Raw genomic sequence first — 19,994 nt, 5'->3', positions numbered from 1 at the left:
GCATTTAAATTAATGAAACATGTACATAAGTGGCAGAAAGAAACCACTAAAAAAATTGTGCTTGATGCAATAAGTGCGTTATGTTGTTCAAGTTTGAAAAAAAGTTCAAATGCTCTTGATCAAATCAGTATTATACGGAAAAGAATCAAAAAGTCAAAGAATCATATCACTTGAACAGAAGCCGTAGAGCAAGAGCGTGAGAGATTAGTAGTAGTAATTACAATAAAACGATAATATTAGTATTAATTATAATAATTATATTAATGATAAATTATATGTATATATATTATATATTATATATGTGTATATATTATATATAATATATATATATGTGTATATATATATATATATATATATATATATATTACTACATATATATATATATAAATAATAGAGATGTAAACTTTCTGGAAAGATTTGATCATTTTTCAAATGAGAACTCCTTTTGTTTTTAGGAAATGCAGACAAATATTTAAAAAAAAGGGAAAAACGAAGGAAAAAAAAGTTAAAAAAACAAAAACGGCAAAAACATTGACTCGGATATTGTTGTACATCTTTAATACGTAATTTTGGTTGTTTTCTATAATAATTATTATCTCATACTTTAATTCTTAGTTTCAGCAATAACTGTTTGTGTTACTAATCTCTATTAGCACTTCTAGCTACTGTTCCTAGGTGTGTTTCTTTTCGCTTCAGTTAGAACTCATGATTATCTTTTCTCTTTCCTATACGAGTTGATTGATGAAATTAGACTAATGGTAACAATAAATTATAAAGTACAAGTAATTAGCCATCTTATATTATGAAAAGCAGTTCAAACGTCTCAAAGCTTGCGTTTCTGGTATATTAAAAAAAAAAATGCAACACGTATATTTCATATCGTAATGAAATTTTAAAAAAACTTTCTCGACACTTTACATCTCTAATGTTAATTGAATAAAATAGGTTGTACTCAAGTGGAATTATAAAAAGTGAAAAAAGAATGTAAAAAAAGACTAGAGCCATGTGTATCTTTTTTTTGTCAAATATTTTTGGACATACAGGGGTGTAATTGGGCAGCGGTTAAGATTGTACAGAGAAAGTTAACAGAGGAGGTAGAAATGAAAAAAAATCTAACGAAATACACATACAGGTACATCTATTGTACAAACAGAAATACCCACATATACGTGTATATGCAGACATATATCAAGATACCGTCGGCATAGTGACTTAAAAAGCGCTTACAATTACGATGTATGTACATTTGCTGCGTTTTGTGACCGATGCTCGTTATACAATAATGTTTGCATGAGGTGATCGATGATTCGAAAAGTTTGCCCGACTACCGAGACTTACGAAGACAATACGTGCTTTGGACGAGAACGAAAATAAAATATAAAAAGTAAAAAAAAAAAAGTGGATAGAAAAATAGCGTGAAACACAAAACGCGATACATTATGGATGAGAGTTGCCATTTCAAAGAAATAGGAACGAGAAAAAGACGGAAATTGTGAAAAAATGAATCAAGCGGGGTAAAGCGTGCTGCTTAACGGTTAATGTATAAGTGTAATTATTATTATTTAAAGAAGAATACAAAGAAATAGAAAAATACAAAAAAATTTAGGAGGCATTCTGTGCAAAAGTGAAACTCATTCGGTTTTTGTAGTCGGTCGCTGATGTGAAAGGATCAAATTTTTCGACAAGTAATACTGTTATTGTGGTACCATAAAAAGTGTAATGGGTCAAAACACACAAAAAAACAACAAATTTGAAAATGAAAAAAAATCTGTACGAGGGTGTGTGCCGCTCTACGTCATGTACATAAGAATCGGTGCGAAAGAGGAAGAATGTATGATACGTAAGTATGTATGATATATAGTGTGATAGGGGAAAGAAGATTTACATACAAATATGTGATGTGTATATACACATTATATATATACATACATATATGGAAATATTGAGATATATTTGTAAATTCTGTTATTTGAATGCATTATAAATATTTTAACCTCCTGTAATGAAATATTTAATAAAAAACGTTACCAACCAATCCGTCTACACTTTTAGCCGTTGTGTTTAGGATACGAGCGTCTTATGAAATTGTACTTTCATTTATATGCGATAGTACAAAGAAAAGCTGTGTAAATAGACACGCTTCTGTAGAGCAGTTACGATTACTTTGCGATATTACCGACAATTATTATCAAATTTGTAACTCTTTGAACAGTAACATTGTTTAATACACATGATTTCTTTACTAACATGCGATTATAAGACACGATAGGACGTAATGCCATTTGTAAATAAATCGAGAAACTGGTTAAAGTATACTCTTAGTCTATTCTGAAAAATGTGATGAGAATCTAGCATTTAATTATAGATGCACCGCTTAATTTGTTTGTATAAAGTATAATATAGTTTAAATTCAGATTCGATTGAATAGTACAAGATACGCCAAGATTATTATTTTAAAAGATACGTTGAAGTAAACTTTATAAAAATGTTGCTTTTTTATATACATACATACATTTCTTGAGACTTCTATATAATGTTCACACAGCAGGAGCGAATCCACAAAAAAAAGAAATAAAAAGAAAGAATCTAATTGTAAAAGGTCTAAATCTTTCTTAGAAAGTTAAACGAAGTGATCCGATGCATTGCATTTGCCGGATGGGTAATATATAACGATAATTACATATTGTGTGCTGTAGACAAAAATTATAGTAATTTGTAATACAAATGAATTGAAGTAAATAAAAATAAATTAAATGTATTTTTTAATGTCGTTAAAAGTAAAACTAATAAAATATTCCGCATAATAATTATTAAATAACTAACGATTCAAGTTGTTTTGATAACCTACATTTGTTTCATTGCAAAACATTATTTTTACAGCTTGCCGTGTTTGTGCAATCGAAGAGCGAATATAATAAGCAATTTTGTTCTTTTAACAACATATTTTGTTCTTTTCTATTTAAATATTATGACCACCTATTTAAATTACGATTGATAAAAGGTAGAAAATTCGTATGAATATACGTACATACGTATGTTGGATTTCTTTGCTGAAATTTGTTAAATTCGACATTTCCAGTACAATCGATCCACAGGACTTCCGTTATGTAAGAATGTGCATGTATGGTAAACTAAGCGGTATAGATACCGCATTATAGTTCTACATAAAATAGATTTTTATTTATTTTGCGTTACGTAGACATTTTTACTATTATGTTTTCATATCCTTGATTTTTCCATATTAGGACAAACTTTTGTAAAACTATGTAAATGGATTAAATGAGGCACTACAAACGATAATAACAGAAAAAATTAGATCAATTTTATCTAGGGACGTATATCTTATATTGAATGTAATTCGTGCAATATGTTTGTGTTAAGGTTTTATTATAAGCATATCGTAACGAATGATTTCATATATATATATATATATAATATATATCGTAATAAATGATTTGTTTCAGTTATAATAATACTTAATATGCTTGTATCCATTACGCGTTATCGACATCTACACGGATGTGGTGTGGCGCATCCGGAGAAGTTCGTTAAATTATTACACAAGATCCTGCATATGTTGTGATATGAATTAATTGAATAAACGATACTGGAAAAATGTTTTGTTCGAATAATGAATACATAATTCCATTATACGTATGTATGTTCCCCGCAGATACATAATCCGCGTGTTGTAGAACGATGTCAGATATCCTTGACTTTAACTACTATTTCGGCATGTGATCGAATCGAAGTTGCAAGGGCGTGATGAAGAAACGATAATCACGTTTGAGAAGTCTGACAATGTAATCGGAGATATTAAATACAGAAGAATGCCTATATTGCATCAGGGACGCGTATAAAACGGTAGTTGAACGATTATGCCATGAACGAGATAAGGACGACAGGAAGCTGTACAAAATACTTTAATGTCTGGTCATTCTCTCGTGGCATTCCATCGTAATCAGACGCATACCGAAACATCCCATCTATTTTTCCCTCATCATATTTATTCCTATACTTCTAACTCTGTTTTTAATTCTGTTTTATCCTACATATCTGCACGTATCCCTTTTTGCAGAATACTCTCGTCTGACTAACCGAGCTATTCCATGTCCATCTATCTGTCGGAACGTGTTCGAAGGGTCGAAGTAGAAAAAGAAGATCGAAGTAGATGGACCTCGAGAGAGAAGAGAGAATCATTTTCTCCGGTATCTATTGTAGGGATCGCATAAGCTCCGTGGCGCGAGGAGTCGCCGTGTCACGCAGCGGGGTCGATTGAATCGACGAACGAGAGAACGGGCAATAAAAAGGCGAGTCGGAGCGAGAAGGATCAAACGAGCCCGTGACCATTGCCAGTACTGCCACCTGGCCGTGATATAGTTAAGAGAGGAGGCTAGGGGGTGCGTATTGACGCGACTGCGCGATTTCGTCGACGCGGTGGTAAAGGGTAGCGCTTCCGCGGCAGTGAGAAAGCGCGCTCCGCTGGAGAAACAGAGAGGGAAAGAGAGGAAGGGAGTCGACGAAACGAGAACGAGAGAAGGAGGGGACGGCCTGAAAAGCTCGGGCCAGCCTGGGTTCGATCGCTCAATATTCATCCCTTGGCCGGACGAGAGCGCCCGAGAACAGTAGCTCCAGACGAGGGCACGAATCGACCCTTCCTTCCTTTGCGTCCTCGCCCGCGGAACTGTTCGATCGCGGCACTGTTCCACCAGAAGACGAAGAACAAGATCAGCAGAAGGAGCAGCAGAGCCGGCCGAGAAAAGGATTCACGCACGTCCTCCTTGTTCGTTCGTGGTGATTCGCGGGAGAGATCTGCGGCAGTTCTCTCCATTTTTTCGTTTAACCGATCAGAATGGAGGGTAAAAAAGTCGAGCAGTATTATACTCCACCACCGAAGCTTGGTAAATGGGAGGGTTTTAGGGTCTTTTTATGGAACTCCGAGACTGGACAGTTCCTGGGGCGCACAGGCGCTAGTTGGGGTAAGTTTTCATATCAAACATATTTCATTTCTTTCTCATTCTTTCTATTTTTTCGAAAAATTTATAACGTGTTTGCACTCTCAAATTGAAATCGAATTCAGCGTCAGGCCGCGAATTTCATCTTGTCTTTTTAAACAATTTTGGGAAATTACGTAATTCTTATTGACAAATACGTTTCGATCGCGTTTTCGAGTCTCTCCCCCGAGATAAAATTAAGATTTCCCTCGACCGAAGGATAGTAATGGTAATGCTAGATTTCATGCGTAGATTTATTTGTCGAGTTCATCGGATAATTCGTCTGTAGTATTGTCAAAGATCATTCCGGAAAATTCCCTAAAACGTATCGTCAAAGGTCAGAACTTGAATATCCCGATTGACATTTAATCGTAACCCTATAGTTCCTGACGTAAAGCGACGCAATGTACACGCGCACTGCAGATCAGTAACGGTGTTATATATCTAGAAAGAACTTTCGTGCTGCATTCAAACGAATAAAACCGTTCTGATCGTAGTTTAATCGATTTCTCTTTGATAACGTTGATATCATTAAACTAGCACATTCATTCCTTTCCTCTACTTTTCCTCAGTGAAATATTTCAAAGCTATACTTAATCTACTATAAGAACTTATTTCTATCATGAATAAAATAACTTGAAATACGATTGTTCACTTCTTTCATGAAAGAAACGTTCTTTGCTATTCTGTCAAAATAATCGTACACTTTGATGTGACAGAAATCAGGTATTTAAATGAAAATGTCGAATTGTAAACTTCTTGTTTTATCTAAAACGTATCCTGTTCTGACAAAGCTGGCTTTTTCACCGTTTCCACATTATCCTTCTAGTGTATTAGAAGATTCTCAATTGGATCTTTAAAAGTAACGTATGGAGGGGCGGCAACCTCACGATTTTCATCGTCCTACTTTTATCTTTTGTAATATGTATGATGTAATACGTATAAGAGGAAAGGCATAGGGTTAAAGAGTGTTCCTAATTTTTGAGCCTAACGTTAGAAAAATTTATTTCTTTGTTAATTCTAAGTGAAAAATATGTTGTATCCCGATTTGGGATTTGGGATGGGAGGACAAAAATACTAAAACTACCTCTAGAGTGTATAATACGGTACTTAGATATTATAGATTTATATTCTTTACATTTGTTCTTTATATTTTCTTTAATTTATTACTCAATTATATAAATATACTGTTAATCTAAAATATTATATTTGATGCAATTACGATTATGACAATTCCGTGGGATACTATCGGACGACGCAACAAACGAATTCTCCATGTATCGTGTTTGTCATGTTATGTAATACAATTGCGAGATTTGGTCGATGATGATCCAATATTTCGGTATTCTATAATATATTCAATGACTGATCTTTTAATTAGCAAAAAAAGAAGACGAAAAAATTAAAACAATTGTTTTTGCAAAATTACAAAACAATCGACAGAAGGTTGCAAACATTAGATATAAGCGAAATTTAATAGATAGAAGAAGAAAATGATTCTATTTGGAAACTAGGTTTATTGTACACTGTAGAATTGTAATTACTACTAATTGTAAAGCACTCATAATAAATTTGGTCATGGTCATAGATATAGTCAGACAATGTCATATAATGTAATCATTCCATTTTATACAACGTATAATATATTTATGTTCTTGTCCAAGCTGACAAACTAACATTTAAATAAGTAAACTTCTTCTATTGTTTACAAGAATTATTATTCTACATAAAAGTTATTTTAGTTTCACTCCGATACATCTTATCGTTAGCATATTTCTTCAAAATTTCTATTACAAAATCGATCTGTAATAAAATTGTTGCACAGATCATTGGATCATAGTTTTTATATTTATTTTTTACATTTTTTACATTTATCTATGTATAATAAATTCTTAATAATTTCTTTAATCGACTAATAATTTTCAATTCGATACACAAAGTTATAATCTTTTTAAAGTATGTGCACCTTTTTTAAGAAACAAGCCAAGTTAGTAATAAATTATAGGATTTGCTCGTTGAAGTATGTTGTGGGAGTTAGGTTTAAAAATCGAATTGTTTATTTAAATCTTTCCGTGATTAAAGAAGCTTCGTTACGGCGAGCAAATATTATTGTGATTCGTACTCGATATTATCATTTGGTTATATATATCGCATAAATTTCGGAAATCTTTTTTGTAAACTTCTTGACATTCACTGATTTTGCCATTTTCTTGCATTAACGAGGCAATTCGGCCGGTCGTTGTGTTATTGTGTTAGCATACTTAAAGCAGCTTATCTATTCGCCTTTGCGAGCTATATTCTTTCTATGCTCCACTGTCTTTTGTCCCCTCTTCTTCTCCTGAAGTTGATCGACTTCCACCAAAATCAATACAATCCAGCGTTCTTACCATTCTGTAGGAATAGCTTGCTCTGATTTTATACGGTTCGCTTGTGTCTCATTTTAACTTTTAATGAACTTTGTTATTCGATCTCCTAGCTAAGGAAATAGAATACAAACTGTATAGAAGATCATAAATAATATTTTTCAAATATTTAATTATATTTGAATATTTGAGTATCCTACGAATGATTGAATACTTTATTTCGTATTAACAAATACTCTTGATTAACATTTACATTATTTATGGTGTTTCGAATTATGTACTTTCTCAACAATGTGAAAAACATGACACGAATATTATACCATTATGCAATAATACGAATGCAGTTTTCAATTGTATCTTGAACACGTTAATAACAAATGATATTTCAGTAGAATCTAGAATTCATCATTGCAACATGAGGTGCTTCTTCGAGCTTGTGAATTTAAGTGATTGCATTGATTTCATTTAGGGGTGTGTTAATCTAATAAATATAGATGAAAGTATCGGAAAATTCCGGCTTCTAAATAAGTGGGATTGTACGAGTAAATCGCATGATAATAATTTTGTATAAAATTCTAAACGTTTTATAATTTGTCTCAAGAAATACAGAACAGGATAGTACATATATCCGATGAATAAGATTCAAAATGCATTCTTGAAAGTAGGTTTCTGGATAAAAAGTAGATCAAACGATATTATCTTTTCGTCCAAATACGACACACTATTGCGGTTGCTGTAGTAACGTAACATTTTCACGGTTTTTTTGAGATATCGATCACTTCGTATGCGGAACGCGGCGGCGCTACAAACTTAGAAGCCATCACGGTTCTTTCATGAAGTAGGTCATTGATATTGTTGCACCTACGTTCGAATTTCTATACAGAAAATGTCAGTCTTTACAGTATTTACTATCGATACACCTACCCCGGAAACAAGGAAATAGAGTTGTCACAGGGAACAAGATTTCTTTGTAAAATTTGTATCGAAAGAAACCGATTTGCGTCGAAGATATTATGTCAATCCTATTCCTTATTTAAATCTTCCAGATTTGTTTAGCGCGTTTGCAAATTGTCTTTAAACGAATGAATTGCGTTCTGGAGGAATGAAAAACAAACTATTGCAGTATTGAAGAAAATCTTAGTTCCTAATTTAAAATTTCTTTATCGTTTGTTAATAATCTTTTATAAAACTACTGGAGATATGTACGTAACGTTAACATGATCAGCGGAGGACGTCTTTCTTAAATGAGGACGAAATAAAAGCAACCAGTTTAACGTAATAATACGTAATTCTACGATACGAATATTGGTAGAACGTAGAGAACTATGACTAGGGGGATCAATAACCTACTTTGGTTTTCTTATACTATGTAAGGGAATTCTAGTTGTTAGTATTAAAATTCTTCTGTGAGATGTCATATTTTTGTGCATAAAATTCTACCGTGTAAATGCAAAATGCACGGATTGTTAGAAACGTTTGGTTTCCACCGTATAAAAAGAAATAAAGATGTAATCAAGAAAATATATTATATGGCATTAAAAAGAGAAATATGAATATAAATAAAATGATATCAATATATTGTATTATAGAAACAGGATGCTTCACTGGGTTTTATACTAAAATTTGGAGCAGTGCCAAGTGGAACTACAACTTCGTTTAACCTTGTGGACAAATTAAATTTAACTAAATTAAATTTAATTGCCGATTATTACAAAAATAGGGACATTGACTAGAGGAAAACATTAAATATATGGGATCGATGTAAGATTTAATTATAGTATTAATATCCCTTTAATGACAAAATACTCGATAAATTTACTTACTAAATGTAATTTAACAGAAGGTTACTATATAGTTCTTCGAATAATTTTTTACAACGTTTGCAATCCGATGCAAGTATAGATATATGTTATGATTCTTTGAAAATAAATTGCTTGAAATGGATATTCATCAATGATTCTTATTGTAAACTCGCAGCATTGCTTACTCAATACCAATTCAGGCCAATTAGATCTCGGATCATAATTGTCTCAGTGTTGTAGAGTTCAGTTGCTGTGCGTATCCACAAAAGGAATTATTACAATAAAACATTTGTCTTGCTTTAATTGACTAAAGTGTCCGAGATCTACGTTCTTATACTTCGTCGTACTTCAAGTTGTTTTTCAATCGACTACGGAGATCTTTTGCGCACATACTGCTTTTATCTTAAAGGAAAGATCAATTCACTATACTGAATACTGATTTCCGTATATGATTTAAATGGTCGGATAATAGATAAAGTAAAATTATTATGGAGTAATTTAGAAGATAATCGATATTTAGAGAATATGTACATAATTTCAAAAAACTAACAATCTCTTATTTTTCGATTGCAGCCAAAATCTTGTTATTCTACGTTATTTTTTATGCGGTACTGGCTAGTTTCTTCGGAGCGATGTTAACTGTTTTCTACCAGACGTTAGACCCGAATGCACCGAAATGGCAATTGGACAATTCCTTGATCGGAAGCAACCCCGGACTTGGTTTTAGGCCTATGCCTCCTTCAAGCAATGTTGAAAGTACCTTAATTTGGTACAAAGCAAGTGACGAAGGCAATTTCTTACATTGGACCAGAGAATTGGATAAGTTCCTCGAAGGTAATCTATTTCTCAATTCTGGTTCTTAATTTCTTTTTTTTTTTTTACATAACACAAGATACCAAACAAAAATTTTGTACCCATAAATTTGAAATAATTATTCTGCTAAGATTAACTCTATCAATTAAAATTTATGCAGTTGAATATAACGTATTTCTTAGAGTACTTCATTATTTGAAAGCAGAAGTAATAACATTACATTATCTTGCATCGTTAATAAAATATTTACTAGATATAGATGTTCAGTAATGCTATTTCCATAGATCTATTACGACGCTAATATTAACCGATAAGCGAGAAAACAGTCTTTGTCCTAACGAGCCAATTACGTCAAGAACCCGTTAAATCCGGTCAAGGTGGGAACAATCTTTGGATCAGAGTTTCGGTTTTTTTATATTCTACAATATATAATCATATATGTATTTGGGAGTAAAATATAGAACGCGTAATTAGGTACGGTATACAAAATTAGAAATAACTTTCAGAAAAATTTTACCAAAATAAGAAACAAAATTCAAATCGATATCTTGATGTGTTCCTTCACCTCCTTGGGTGTCCTAGGATTAATGAGTCTCCGTGATAATTAAATAAAAAATTAATTTTGAATCTGTTTAGAATACCAAAAACCTGCTACCTCTACAAATGGTGCCCAGAAGAGGATGATGTGCGACTATGGCAAACCACCAGCAGCCGGCAAAGTCTGTGACGTAGACATGACCACGTGGGGACAGTGTACGAAGAAACACAAATATGGATACAACAAATCTGCTCCTTGCATTTTCCTCAAGTTGAACAAGGTACGTGATATTAAAAACGTTACTACGATATTATTATACATATAGAGTAATTGTTCTTATTAAATTATGTAGTATTAAAAATCCGAGAGATTTGGCAAGCGTTATTTTTATTAGGAGAAATATTAATAATTCTAATGCTTTAGATTTTCGGCTGGAAACCCGAATATTATAACGACACGAAAAATCTGCCGAACACAATGCCAACCGATCTTCAAGAACACATCAAGCAAGAGGAACACGCTAACAGATTGGATACCGTGTGGGTGTCATGTTCCGGTGAAAATCCCGCAGATGTTGAGAACATGGGTGCCATTCAATATATTCCACGTCGTGGTTTTCCTGGATACTATTTCCCGTTCACAAATACCCCTGGATACCTTAGTCCCCTGGTAGCTGTCTTCTTCGAAAAGCCTAAATGTGAGTTACCATTACCAATCGCAATAACATGCCTATAATCTTTACAGGATTTTGAATATTCCGTTAATTTTCAGACGGTGTGTTGATCAATATCGAATGTAAAGCTTGGGCGCACAATATCATTCACGACAGATTCGAGAGGCGTGGTTCGGTACATTTCGAACTGATGGTGGATTAAGCATCGTACTCGCCACCTTTTGCAAGATCACTACCAACTGCGTCCAAGAAAATATAGGAGGAAGGAGAATAAAAGAAATTTCTTTTTTAATCAATCTCGCTGGCGCATCGTGACCACTCCTTCTTCCCTCCGGTTTTCTCTGCCGACGATACCGCTCTAGCCGCGTATTTTCTCGTCGTTGTAACGTAGATCTTTCAGAGATTCACCGATCATTTCTCATCATCTTCATCTTCGTCGTGATTCTCTTCATTGCAACACCATGCGATAATAGTTACTGTCGTTTTTTCACACAAATCGCGCTACTCACTCTCATTATGAAGGACCGTTCTTCAAAAACACCGTTACACGTGTTCGTTTCACTCAGCGTACAGAGATTTTTCATAAAACGCCGCGTGTTTCCGTCGTCGTCGCTTCCACAAAGGTAAAAGCATTTTATTATAGGATCACAAAACGGACCAGTGAAATTGGCTATGTACAAGCTATATATCTATATATGTATATGTATGTATATATACGTACGCATATGCGCGTATGTATCAGGATGCACAAAAAAAAAAAAACAGTTTAGCGGAAAAATTCTGCACAAAAACCGCGGCGGTATCACTTCTTTTTATCGGGGGCGAAGAGGAGTGGTCGTACCATCGTGATCTAAATATCGTTCGGGATATCAGTTGGAGCGCGTAAGAGGTTTCCCTTACTTTTTTGCCCCTTTTGCGAATTTTTCGCTTTTCGTCGTCTGCTAATTTCTTGGTCTCGTTGCGGGCTTTGACGCACGTGTAATGTTTTTTTTTCTCTTTTTTCTCTCTCTCGAAGTTATATTGATATTCGCCTAGTCAACGAGACTCGCTAACGTGTAGGGTACACCGAGGATAATTGATACCCTTAGTTCGTGCCACGTAGACGTATTAAACAGAAAAACAAGAAAATGTTAGTGTCTTTATGCCCGTCGGTACGGTGCACCCGGCACGGTGGAACTTTTGATTTCGAATTCCACGAAGAAGCTCTCGGACGCGGCTCTCGGCGAATCTCGATCGAAAGTTCCGTCGTTTCGGGATGAAAGGTGAGGGATGTCTGAAATAATCGAAATTCATATACACGCGCGCACGCGCACACGCATATACAAAAGCTAATAGAGACAAGTCGAAGGGAAGAGAGTCTGTTTCATGCGAGTTTGTCAACGAACTCGTCGAAACGAAACAGCAGGAAACCAATTAATTGACTTGGTGAGAACGATTGCATTGTTACCGAAGGTTTCGTGCGGTGGAACTTTTGATTGGAAATCCTCCAATTTTTACTAGCTTTGTAATAAATTTCTATTTTATTATTTCGAACGAGGGAATAATATTGCGAACTGTTAGCAAGAGCGCGTGAAGCAATTATAAATAAAACTTCTAATTTAATTAATGAAAAACAGGTCATCCTTGGATTTTAATTTGAAGTTCCGCCAGTACGGAGGTAGATTACGCTGTGTTGTATAAAGTGGATATAATTAATGGTGGTAACGTAAAGTAGTAATTAGTATTAATATTTTAGTTATTAATTAGTATTAATGGAAAGTATTAATAAAATAGAAATAAAATCAATCAAACGATCAAGAGAAAAAATAATAATGATAGTTATTACCTTTCATTATCGAAAGGCTAATACAAAACTATTGAATGAAAGCAATCGATATGTTTCGTTGTGTGTTCTTTTTTCTTTCGTATACTTAGAGGAAAAACTGAATTTTAGTCGAATTGCTCAAATCTTCCGAAAAGTGAAAGAACTTTGGAAAGCGAAAATAACAAATTCGGCAGTTACCGCCATTAACGTTAATAAATGTACATAGATACAAGATTCGAAGCAAATAAGAGTGGAAGATACCAAAATTTTGTTGGATTTCGATTTGTCGAGAAACAGCGCGCTGTTTGCACGGGAAAGTTTAATCAGCCTAGTGATAATCGTACAACACCGTATGGAATATGTATTTATGATTATATTGTACCGCATGATAATATCTAGTGCTAGTCCACGCAATCGTATAGTCGATAGGTTGTATCCTATAGTCTGGAGATCAGAGGAATTGTGTTCTATTTCGATAGTACTTCATTTTCTTTGCTACTTAATATTCTATCTATTTATATTCTCCTATGTGATGATTTTACCATTTTGCGAGGAGTTTATTTTTCTTTCTCTCGTTTTTCATCTCGCTAAGATGATTTTTGTATTTCAACCGATACTTGATCGTATCGATATTTCCTTTGCTTTGTAAATTGCAATTTTACATCTGATATTCCTATTTTTCTATTTTTCTTTATAGCAACCAACGATAATGGTATGTACTTAATGTAAACGAAATCGAATGTCTGTCATCTGATCTCCATTCTTCATGGCTTAAATTTAGAAGCAAAGCTGGTTGTTCCGAGAGCTTGTTCGTTTTTCGAAGGACAGCGTTTGCGCGGTGGTCGTCGCCCTTGGCATCTGGGATTCTTGACGGTTTATGATACTTATTCGAATTACGACGGGACGTGCTTACGTCGTGAATTTAATCTTAATCAAACGACGAGGAACATTATCCCTCGTTTTAATTGTTTGCAAACGCTTATACATTCACTACCAAAGTTATACTGCCATTATGTGATCTGTTATCTATTATATACAAATTTTTAGATTCCGTTGCATTTTACATTGTTTTACCTGCGTGTTGTATACTGCGTAAAACGATTAAGCTATAGTTAACCGATTCTCATACCGATGATCTTTCTTTGGGATTGGCGAAATGGCAATCCTATTTTAACTGGAAATTATCGATTTATATGAAAATAATCGACCGTGATAGCATAAGCGATCGGTACTATAGAATTAAAAGAAAATTTCCTTCATTAAATTCTCGATGAAAGCGTAGAAAAGGATCGATCGCTCTTGATTATATGGACGAAAAGATAGTACAAAGGCTATAGATGAAGCGATCCGAACGGGCGGCGACTTCGAATGTGAGCGCTGCCAAAAACAAGATCAATAATTTTATTGCTATTTATTAATCGACGTAACGTACGATTATTAATTAACATTAGTATTATTATTATTATTATAATTAGTATCGTCATTAATATTAATTATTATTATTCTCATCATTATCATTATCATTATTATTATTATTACTATTACCATTATTACTATTATCGTTAATTTTTGAGTCCTCGCCCGGAGCCATATTGAGATATGAGAAAAAACTTAATATAGATTAATCGTCGACGACACTATTAACTTTTAAGAAAAAAAAAAAAAGGAAGAAAGGATGAGGCAGGCGGAAAAGAAAATGGAATGAAAATGAGAACGTACTAATGGAAAAAAGACGAAGGTACCGATGATAATGAAAACGATGATGAATTATGCGTTGATGGTATAAAGTACTAATAGGAATTATTACACTTGTATCCAGTGCACTGATCGAGAACGATTATATATGTATATTCATCATTGTGAATGAGCTGTTTCTAATAATGAACATCTGTTGTTAAAGTATATAGATTACGTTTCACGCAAGCGTGAACAAGAAAAAAGAGAGTTGAAAGAGAGCCGGGAAAAGCTTGATACCGAAGAAAACTACTAGCCATGAATAAGGTTCGGTGGGATTATTAGTAATCATGCTTAAAGTTTCTTAGCTTGCCGTAACCGAACGCCCGTTTCTCGAAACCAAATGGTGGAATTTCAACGAGAACAATCCTGCACTATCCTGCAAGCTATGTTTATTCTCCGGATTCTATTTGGAACATGTTTCCTGTGTGATAATCGTTAACACAATTAGCGCTTTAAGTATGTGACGAATTATGTACGTGAGACGTATGCGTATGAGAGTAGATGAAAATTTTGATGAAAAGAAAAAAGTGGCAGAATTTTAAGCTTTAAGATACATTTAAAGATATATTGAGTATATATTATAAAATTATATATACATTTAAAGTAACGATAATTATATGATATACATATACATTATAAATACACATAAGGTTAATATTACTAAAGATGATTTTAACGTAATTCCTGAATAGCCGGTCACATTAGTAAAAATTCGACAGAACTCGCGATATTGTATGAAATGTGAACGCTAAGGAAAACAGAGGAAAAAACGATAACAAAATAATATTCTAATTATGACGATTAATCTGAATAAGTGAAATTAATTCTAAGTGTGATTCGTATATTATAACGCATATATGCATGCATACCGGTTATAATACTATTCGTTAAATTATTTGATATGTGTATGTATCTACAAGACATTTGAAGGTTCATCTATGTTATATACATGCGTTGGGAACCGCTCAGTTAGGCACGAGATTAATTGAAATCGATGCATATAAAAGGGTGTATTACGTGAGAAAAATGGAGAGGAATACCGATATAGAATTACATTAGGATTTCGTCGAGAAGTCGATAAAAAAACGAACGAATATGTGTGATATATGAGATATATGATCACAAAACATGACATCAAATTTCTGTGTCGGGACACCGTGTCGTTGGTTCTTAATGTTAGATTTATCTTCACGTTCCCCACTTCCCTCTGATTCTGACTCAACGATTACCAATTGCTTTGTAAAATCGACTCGAATTTTCCTATTATTAGCGCTAACGCTTAATTAAAATAGTTAAATATCGAGGTTCAAGCATTTGCAATGTTGAACGACTGCGGAGCCAAGAAATCTCTACTTCTGCTTTGATCTTGCTGAAATAAATTTCAGCCGTTAAAACAAGATATCGCGACTTGATGTCTCGGGAAAGGAAATTAGCGTGAACACGTTAATATTCTTCAGTAGTTAATATAATACGATTACCCATGACTGCATCTACTTTTCACATCTTTGCGACTTTTTATGTATAGGGAAGAGGTTCGTCAACAGAAGTTAGCCGAACGTGATATTACGACATCAAAAAAGAAAATAGTTACCAAAAATACAAATAAAGTAAAAGAATAGTGAAGCGAATACTCCTTGCTTTAAGGAGTAGATGATTCTGAAGATGTAAAACACCATAAACGCTTATGCTGTGGTGCAGGAATTTCTTCTGTATCGATCAATAAGATTTTACCGTAGACTACGAAGACTCGAACTTAGTATAGTGCGAAATCATTATAAATTTTGTCGTTCTGGAATATTGCTTTGGGTCTTCGTACACCTACATTTGTTGTTGTCGATTAAGAAAAATTATGTATTTAAATCCATTATGACGACATTGATTATTAGATGTTTAAGAATATTACCGTTGATACTAATATGATCTGCGCCAATATATAGTTATCAAGAGACCTGTCAGTATCATAGAACGAGATGAAACGAGTATGTTGAACGATCGTTTTAACTCGGATGGTTTATAATCCACAAAGCTATGAACCCTTGAAATATTGGTATTTACTATAGAATGCAATTTGTTTTTGCTATCGATCTGAAAATAACCGATGATCGCAAGCAAAAGGAATATAGTAACAAACTTAAGATTACTTTGATTCTTTCGTTGACTTTGTGTTGTAAATGAAAAAGAAGAAAAATTAATTCAAACTTCAGAAAGCTTTAAAGCGATCAGAACGATCGCAAACAACAGTGGTTGCTAATGGCAATTATCGAGAAAGAGATTAACACCCAGACTACTATGAAAAAATTCCAAAGTTTCAAACAATATGTATTCTAAGAAATTTGTCTCTCGAGAACTTTTCATGTGTACGAACTTTCTATCCCATATCGTTGTGATATCACCTTTGATTTCGAAACTAGCGCTTCAATCGCGGCGACAAGATCTTTAAGCATGAATATTTAATAATAATTTAAGACGAGATGGCATGGCTGTTGATATCATTATGCTTGAAATGTGTTATGAAAAATAAACAGAATGTATAAAAGCCCTTTCATATTTTGATTTTATTATTACTCTTTAAACATAATTACGATAAAATGGATCAAAGGAAATAATCATATTGTTAATAATAAAAATATTGCAGTAACTAATTAACCTAGTTATTGTACAAATAATACGAATTTTCTTAAAGATTACCGGTTTTGGTTTTTTCAATTATTTTATTTAATATTTTTACATACAATTATTACATACATAATTTACTTATTGTACATATATAGGTTTAGAATATAGTATCTAAAAATGACGGTATTTAAATTAATATATACAGCAATATCTTGTTTCAAATCTAAATAGCAGTTATTAATTTAGGAACTTGAAAATATCAATATTGTTTATTTCATTATGTCAGTCTTGACATATTAAAGAAACTAAGTATTACACCTATGTGTACTTTTTGATACTGCTAAAAAACAAGATAAAACCGATTTTCCTAGAATACCTTATCTAAATTATATTTAATTATACTTACGGAATTAAGTGATGATTCCGTGTGATTTAATCGATTTATTGCTACATATAATTATTTCTTGTTCCTAATACGAAGAAAATTGTTAATAACTGTTTTTGTAATTGTTAATCGTGAAACGTTTATCTCCCTATTCAATTTGTGGCGCGCGGTTTTAAACTGTAAACGAATGAAAAGTCATTTCTCTCCAACCAATCAGGAATCTGCTAGACAAAGTTTTGGCGCGAATGTCACTAAATATCGCAGTGAATACCACTGCTTGGAAAGCGTGGTGTCAAGATGTATTGTCCTTTGAAGTAAACAATTTCGACTATGTAATGTTTCTACCACTTGTCATCAGTCGACTATTATCAGGTTCGTTTAGCTAGTTAACTAATAGGTTCTTATTTAGTATGTTGTTACGTTAGCGAAATTTTATAATATTTCAAATTTTCTCTGGTTGTCTGTTACCAACGGCTTGTGTTATGAGTTTTTCAAACAAAATTTGAGTTTGATTATTGCTTCATTTTGACTCAATTAATTCAGTTTTATACATTAATTCTAAATGCTTGATTGTAATTTGCTTGTTTGCAAATGATTGATTGAGTTCGCAGATGACTTCGAAAAAAGTGTCATGTATTGGCGTTGTGACAACTCAGAGATTTTTAATGCAAAAGGTTTGTTAACGTTTATTTATTTTAACAGAGATAGAGGTACGTATACCTTTATATTGTTTTCTTATTCTTTCACGTGTAACAGACATTTAATTAATATGTGATATGATTAAATTATGAACATTTGTATAGTTTATTAAGAATATAAATTCATTCAAGTTTTATTATATTTATTATATTATATATTTATATATTTTTTAACATATATATTTATTATATTTACCATATACAAATAATTGAAATAGATTTTATATTTTGCTACATTTCAGTCATGAAACAACTTTTGTTATTTCTGTGAAAGAGTTGAACTACACGTTCAGACACGTTTCAAAGCTATGTGAAGTTCGTATGTGTTGTTAATATGTTCGCCTGGGGCATATTTATCTAATTTTATCTTACAAGTATTCTTGAATTTCTACAACACATTGCTGTCTACCATGTTTATTCTGTACTTAGTCAATGATAGGATATAAAAAAGAATTGCGTGTTGAGTTTATTCTACAGTCTGTCAATGATTTAAATTTATTCAAAAATCGATATTTATAAATTGAAATTTAATTTCAATTCCAACCGCCAGTAGCGCTGCAATCGTATTCTATGCGAAGTCGGTAATGTCGCAAATAACATGGAAATAACAAGTTTATGCAATAATAGGTTCTAAATATAAAGTAAAAAAGTGATTGTTCTTAAATCAATTTCAAGTTGTCAAATTCAAGTCATATCTCTGTTAAAAGTAACAAAGTAAAATAACGCGAAAGGACAATAATAATTATTATTATTATTATTGCTTTTATATCTGCAAACTTGCGTATACATAGTTACATATTACGTTATACATACGCATGGATTTTGTAAAACACTTCGAATTATTAATTACCAGTAATCAATAAGTCGGCAAGTTTGGTTTGTAGGTGCCATGTCAGATGCGTCTGTTTTTAAAATGAATTCATTGATAGAAGGATTAGATATTTAAGGCGATTCTTTCGTTTATTTTGTCCGATTCTCTCAGTCGGACGACACACGGCAATGACATTAATGACACAGTGGGCAGGATGTGATTAATTCAGATTACTCGTCATGTGTGACTCACATTATGTGCATGCGCGCGGCTCAAGTGACGAAAAGAGAGAGAAGGTAACTACCAATAGTACAAGTGCTGTGAATCGCATACACGAGCTGCCACCAGGCACTAAGGTCGCACACACGAGGTTTGACCTTAGCCCCCAATTTGTTTTACGACGATCAAGTTGAGGAAATCGTTTTCGCAGCCTTCTTTATTGCGATAGCTACTCAATGACTATGTCACACAGGTGTATTAGCATTAAGTATTATGGCCGTTTCTGATCATATTTTAATAAAGGCTGCAAATATATTTAATTCAAAAGACGCATTAAAGTAAATAAAAAACATATTTCTTTAACTAGTTGCTTGTAACAAAAAGTTTTTACATTTAGCAAGAGTATAATATAATATTGACTTAAATATTTAAATAAAAGTATAATATTCAAAAAAAAATAGAAAAATTAAAAATGTAACAACAAAAATTAATCAGTTACTATCAAGTAATGTGAATTGATAAATATTCCGAAATATTTTTT

The 19,994-nt window shown here is 33.0% G+C and overlaps 1 protein-coding gene and 1 long non-coding RNA gene across 2 annotated transcripts; both read left to right on the top strand.

Moving 5' to 3' along the window:
- The first annotated feature begins 4,512 nt into the window (after window positions 1–4,512).
- LOC100748203 (sodium/potassium-transporting ATPase subunit beta-2) lies at window positions 4,513–17,260 on the top strand. The gene is made up of 5 exons (XM_003486078.4): window positions 4,513–4,979; window positions 9,733–9,993; window positions 10,609–10,790; window positions 10,934–11,207; window positions 11,282–17,260. Exons 1-5 carry the CDS (start codon window positions 4,853–4,855, stop codon window positions 11,383–11,385), a joined length of 948 nt encoding a protein of 315 aa, XP_003486126.1. The 5' UTR covers window positions 4,513–4,852; the 3' UTR covers window positions 11,386–17,260.
- Window positions 17,261–18,020: 760 nt separating this feature from the next.
- LOC117151165 lies at window positions 18,021–19,755 on the top strand. The gene is made up of 2 exons (XR_004460875.1): window positions 18,021–18,435; window positions 18,666–19,755. It is a non-coding gene; the product is annotated as an uncharacterized LOC117151165 (long non-coding RNA).
- The last annotated feature ends 239 nt before the right edge of the window (window positions 19,756–19,994 follow it).

The sequence above is a fragment of the Bombus impatiens genome, unplaced genomic scaffold (assembly GCF_000188095.3).
Source record: "Bombus impatiens unplaced genomic scaffold, BIMP_2.2 scf_0099, whole genome shotgun sequence".
NCBI lineage: Eukaryota > Metazoa > Arthropoda > Insecta > Hymenoptera > Apidae > Bombus > Bombus impatiens.
This window is presented reverse-complemented; position numbering and strand designations above follow the sequence as displayed.